At 32.3% G+C, this 6,299-nt stretch overlaps 1 protein-coding gene across 1 annotated transcript; it reads right to left on the minus strand.

Moving 5' to 3' along the window:
• Positions 1-1,714: 1,714 nt before the first annotated feature.
• On the minus strand, positions 1,715-2,351 carry LOC110036071. The gene is made up of 2 exons (XM_020740424.1): positions 2,348-2,351; positions 1,715-2,257 (listed from the first exon to the last, which is right to left on the minus strand). Exon 2 carries the CDS (start codon positions 2,240-2,242, stop codon positions 1,715-1,717), a length of 528 nt encoding a protein of 175 aa, XP_020596083.1. The 5' UTR covers positions 2,243-2,257; positions 2,348-2,351.
• Between the last annotated feature and the right edge of the window lie 3,948 nt (positions 2,352-6,299).

Below are 6,299 nucleotides of genomic sequence, written 5' to 3' on the forward strand. Positions count from 1 at the left end.
TATCAAAGTAACTCGCCCACCTATGTTGAATATTTTTTTTCTAAGAAAAGAACTTTTTGATTTTCGTCTTTAATACACTTTACTTGAATTAAATATTTATTTTTCTTTTCTCTTTGTTTGGTTAGTTTATACATATATTTTTCACCCTCCTTAATATTTAATTTATTATAAAGATCATCAAAAACATAATTTTAAGCGTCACAGATTGTTCTTTTAGACTCCTTGCGGGCTGTTTGATATTTTTCTCATTTCTCTAAGCTTTTACATTTAAAAAATTTTTTATAACATAACTTCTTATATTTTATCTTTTCTTGCACATTATTATTTCACCACCAACTATTTTTATTTATAAAAATTTTTTTCTTTTGATTCTCCAAACACATTTTGCTACTTGTTTAATAGTGTTTGTTAATTTATCCCGCATAACATTTGCTTCTCCATGAATATCTCAAATTTTGAAATCTTGAATTTTACTCATAAAAAAATTTGTGTCTTTTAAGTTTCTCCATCTAATTCTACGATGATCAGTCCTAGTATTCTTTATTTCACAACTCTTAATCTTAAAATCTAGAACTAATAAACGAAGCCCAAACAAGCCCGTAGTGATCAAGAAAATGTGCAAGGATCAAAACAAAAAAAAAATGTATAGCAACACAAGGGGACTTGAAGGGGCAAGGAGCTGACATATATGTAAATAGCAATAAAAAACTCCAAAGGATAGAGTTGCAGTCACACAAGCTGACATATATGTGACTTCTTGTTTCCTTAAAAATTCTAACTCATTAATGGTCTTTGTGGCATTTGCTATCATTTTGCTATATGTTCATTATATGAATTGCAGTCACACAAGCTCATCTGCAAATAGGTAATTTCTGCAATGTATTTTGATGAGGTTTATTTCAATTCAAAATAAATTTGCAGATGCGTGAAATTTCTCAGTAAAACTGTCCATGAACTCCCCATGTTCCTGCCTCCCTTTCAGAGTATATATACTAATCTAGTTACATTAAAATGTTACCAGACCATCTGCCTATCCTTGCCAAGCATGATAAAATATAAATTTACATACGTACCACTAAATTCCTATGCGTGTACATCTTATATCTACACTTCAATTTTGGAAGATTTACATACATACCACTTAATTCTTATATATTTACATACCTAACACCTAAACATCAATTCTTAAATATATGCCACTTTTCCTAAGCATGAAAATATATATTTCACTTTCAAAAATTAAAATAGTGTCATTTTTTATGTGATATGAAAGATTTGGGAGGTATGAATGTAAAAAAGTAAAGCTTAGGTGTTAGATATGTAAATACATAGGAATTGGATGGTATGTATGTAAATGTCCCTTCAATTTTTACATACATACCACTCTACCTATGCATGCAAAGGTGTATTTCACCTTTTAGAAGTTTAAATGGAGGTATTTTTTATGGAATATGAAAGATTTTGTTTGTATGAATGTAAAAAAAAACAAATTTTAGGTGTCAGATATGTCAATATATAGAAATTGGGTGGTATGTAAGTAAATTCCCCGAATATAAATGAATGAGACAGTCAACCGAGAGGACTTCAAAAAAAGCTTGCTAAAAAAAAATAAAATAAAGAAAACAAATTATAGAAGTTAAAACAATGAAATGAAAGTTAAGATTGTATCAACAATTATCAAAATAAAGAAGAAAGTCATTGTGAAGAAAAGAAACTAACCAACAAAGTGCCCTCTAAGCTCCACATCAGGTGCTTCCCACCCTCCATAAGGTGTCCCATGAGTTTCCAAACCAGCCTGCTTTCTAAAGCTCCAAACCAGCCGATCCACATCCAACAGTAGCAAATACTCCAGATTAGTTTGTTGCGCTTGCCAATGCACAGAATCAGGATCCAAACGAACATCATGGAGTGAAACTTCATTGAGGAAATTCACTCCCTGCTGCTGCTTACTAATTCCATCTGAATGCATACTTTGATACAGTATCCCCCAATCAAGGCTCTCTGCCATAGGCTCCCTTTCAAGAAGTTTGCGAGGAAGCAAGTCCATGTATGTGGACTTATCAGTAATAGCTGATTGATAAAGAGAAAGTAAATCTCCCTCCCAGCTATCCTTCTTCAATTGAGAACGAATAGTGTGAGAAGAAGATTGAGTAGGAATATTTGTGCATTCTTTTCCATGGACAGGGCTCAAGAGTGCCAACGCCAGTAAGAAAAACAAGCAAATTATCGCTTCAGATGCCATATAACAATCAGAGAGCTGTAGAACTTATGATAATTATAGCACAACTATTGTGACAATCAAATCTCAAAGAATATCATTTATAACCAGAAGAAGCAAGACCTGAACCTGCAAAAGCACTGTAGGCACAAAAATCCAAATTCACAGCCTTCATCACGGAAAAGGTCAAAGAAGCCATCAAAGAAATCAGTTTAACGGTGGAAACAATATAGAATTAGGAATAAACCAAACTCACGTCAAAAAATCGCAGCTTTTTTGCCACGGGTCCTCGAAAACAGAACCGAAAAGGTAAGTTGGAATCCGAGTGGACGTCAAGAAATACTCTTTGGGCCTTATCAGAAACATATGGTTGAAAATTTTATCCAAGGAAAACTAATAAATTTACAGCATTCAATAACCATTTCTTCCCGTCTAAAATAAGTAACAAGCGTTGATTACAAGAAAAGATACCACTCTATCGTAATCTTAATTCTAAGGGAGCAAAGCAACAGTCACCATCTTTAGTAAGCAAGCAGGGATAAAAGACGGACACCCTGACGATGCACATCACGAAAAGGAAAACAAGGAACACAAACTGATCCGCTATCGGCTACTTGGTCCAGTGAAAGCCAAGGCATCGATTGACAATGCGCAGTATTTTTGGGGGGTTTCTCTTTTCCCGTCCCCTTTTCGTCTCTTTGTCTCTCCTGAAATCCTAGCCGCCAGTGATTCTCCCATATTTCTGCGCTGAAGGGCTACAGCCCTCAGCCCTCTTCATCTCCTACACTATCCCCCGGCATCATGAGGCAAAACAAAGATTTCAACCTATTTTGAATTCTCAAAATAATGTGTTAAATTCTTGTTTATCCATGAATTATACTACAAGAAATAAAACATAAAAATTTGAGATAGAAAGAAGAGTAGATAGTAAATGAACAATAAAGTGTATCAATTTTGTTGATATTTTTCAATTTTCTATATTAAAATTGGATTTATCAGTCGTCATTTATATATAAAATGATCTTCATATTTATAGGAGAGAGAGAATAATATGATGATATTATATTTCTGTCACTACTTAAATAAGATTGTACAAAGTATTTTAGATATTTTACATATATTAGTTTAGATACACTTCTAGTAATTAACATGAATAAATCATGACAAATTGAATGACTACAAAAATTGATATTTAAAAGAATTTTTATACTCCAATAATTAGACTTACTATTCTAGAATAAACTAATGGTATATATAGATCTACAGTGATTTCTACATACTAATATAACTCCAACTGTAGAGTTCTAATGAAATTACCCAAGAATTAGTCCTCAAAATTAAGATTAATTCTCGCTATTCTCAAAGCTCTTTTTATATTTTATATGTGTGTAATCTACTTATAATACATTTATAAATGTAAATTTATTCTTTGTATTATATTTTCTTAAAATTCTTGCGATATTTTGAATTCCAAAAAATAAAAAGTTATTATTAGTAAAAGTCAACAAATGATTGGGATAACTTGTACTTTTTTTAGGCTTCAAGTTCAACAAAATGATGGTCAATTTAATGCGGCAATACGAGATGAATCAAATGGAATCAAACTAAAAATATGATGTTGAAGGTATTTGAAACATGAAATGTCAAAATTGGGTTGATACAAGGAGGTTGAATGATTCATTCCTCCTTTCGCAATTTATGTGAATCACGCAATTTGGGAGCGATGGCAAACTCTGGGTGTCGCTAAAACAATCAACCTACAGCTTAATTATGATCATCTCTTGAAACAAATAAGAGATAGACCTAACTAATCATGTGCCCTACTCGAACAATCATTTCATTACTTAATATCAGTGACACTTTAAAAAAAAATTTATTATTCATTTCCACTTTGATAAATTTTGAAGGAGTGCTCACTTTCTTCTCAAATTTTGAAATGATATTCTCAAAGGCCTCTATTGAACTTAAAGGAGCTTTTGAAGATGAAACAAGAATTTAGGAATTTCTTGATAACTTTATTATGAGGTTTAAGCAGTAGATATTTGACATGGAAGATCTAAAACCTATAGTTGTTCAAGTAGCTTTGGATTCACTTATCATCATTAAGGTAGTAATTTTTTTAAGCAAGTGTGATGTTTATCACTCTAATGCTTGAGGACTGTCATTGTGTGATCGAGTTTAAATATCCTTTCGACCATCTTTGGGACTTAACAAGGACCACGCTCCAAATCAAGCTAGATCATATGAGTGGTTATCTCCTTCATCTCCATGTTTATTGATCATGAATTGTTGTTTCTCCATGATTTAAAATGCTTCTTTGCTAGGTTGTTAGCTTGTTGTCATGCTAATTTTTATATTTTTGTAAATATTCATAATCATATATAATATGTGAAGGATATGAGAACCATATTATTTATGGAAAATACAACTTAAATCTAATCAACAAAATTTGTGAGGTTAAAGCAAGTAATAGACAAAAAGGGGGGAGAGAGAGAGAGAGAGAGAGAGAGAGAGAATCTACTTCGAGAAGTTTTAAGGAATCTATTTACCACAAATCAAGGCTCATAATATTGTAGATGTCTCTATATTCTCCATTTAACAGTTTGTTAAAAAAGCTTTTTGTGCTACAGTGAAAAACTATAGAAGAGAAATAAATTTAAAAACTACATGATTGGATCATTATAGACACATTGGCATAGCATTTGAAAACTAGGAGGGTACCCAGGAACGGTTGTTTAGACGAGTGCTTTCAAAGGTTTCTATTGCCTAATAGATGAGGTTGATGAGGGGATTAACAAGGTCTCCTGATCCAAATGGGAGAGATCAATAGGGCTTCTATTATAATTTTAATCGAGTGTCTTTTGAGATCCAACGGAATGATTCCCAAGCTAGGATGGACACTCCTAGGTTAGGCTAATCCTCATAGGCTAGGTGAGTGGCCTCAAGTTGAGTGAATGATTCCTTGAACCGAGCAAGTGGTTGTTTCTTCAAGGTGCAAGTTCTTCTAAACTGAGTGCCCTTGGTCTCCTTAGACCAAGTGCGTAGTCTTTTTTTTTTTGGCATTCCTTTTATTCATCTTTAGATGCTATTTTTGGTGTACATTAAAATTGCTTTTTATGTAAATCATGCGAGCAAAATTATTGTGTAGAAGAACAAAAGTTTTTATTCTTAGAAAAAACATAATCAAAATAAGGTTTTTTATCCTTTTAGAGAAACAAAATGAAAAGGCAAAACAACCCGAAGAAGGTTTTTAACATACCTATCCGATAAAATTTTAAAAAAATATTAGTGATATGCTTGATGCATATTAAAGATTTTAGTGACATGCATATAACAAAAATATTTAGAAATTAGATATGTGAATACATAAGAAATGTGAGGTATGCATATAAATGTCCTTTTGATTAATTCCATATAGGATCTAATTGTGTTTCTTCATGATGCATGCATTTTAGAATCATTTCAACTTCAAATTTAATATTTTCTCCAAGACTTATGCAATTTTCTAATTATCATAAGAAACTAATAATTTGCTTATGATATTTTGATGGTTCAATAATAGCGACTGAACATGGAATTTCTCAAGTCACGTTGATTGAGTTTATGTTGATAAGACATCACCTTCCTTTTTGGGCCTACAATCTCATATTAGGACAAGAGTAAGATGATTTTCTTAAAATTATGTGCTGATTTTCATGTTTTCTTAGTATCTTTAGGATAAAAATTAGATTCAATTTAAGCTTTAAATTTTTTTTAAGCAAAAAAAATTAAAAATAAATTTGAGTTCAATATAATACAAAAGTAACCTAAATAATCCATTATATATATATATATATATATATGGCCGGTTGTGGACGAGGAGGGAATCGAAGCCCCGACACCGTGGTTCGTAGCCACGTGCTCTACTCCTCTGAGCTATAAGCCCCGCCCCGTCTACACTGGATTTGTTCCTAGGAGTACTTCAAAAAGGAACATTTCCTCTCCTCAGTCGTTTCGGGTTAAGAAGATAGGTTAAGAAGATGTGAAAGCTCATTTTTCTCTATAATAACAGTGCGTTCTGAGGCGTGAAGTGGGAGAGAAG

This window comes from Phalaenopsis equestris, unplaced genomic scaffold (genome assembly GCF_001263595.1).
Source record: "Phalaenopsis equestris unplaced genomic scaffold, ASM126359v1 Scaffold202219, whole genome shotgun sequence".
NCBI classification, from domain to species: domain Eukaryota; kingdom Viridiplantae; phylum Streptophyta; class Magnoliopsida; order Asparagales; family Orchidaceae; genus Phalaenopsis; species Phalaenopsis equestris.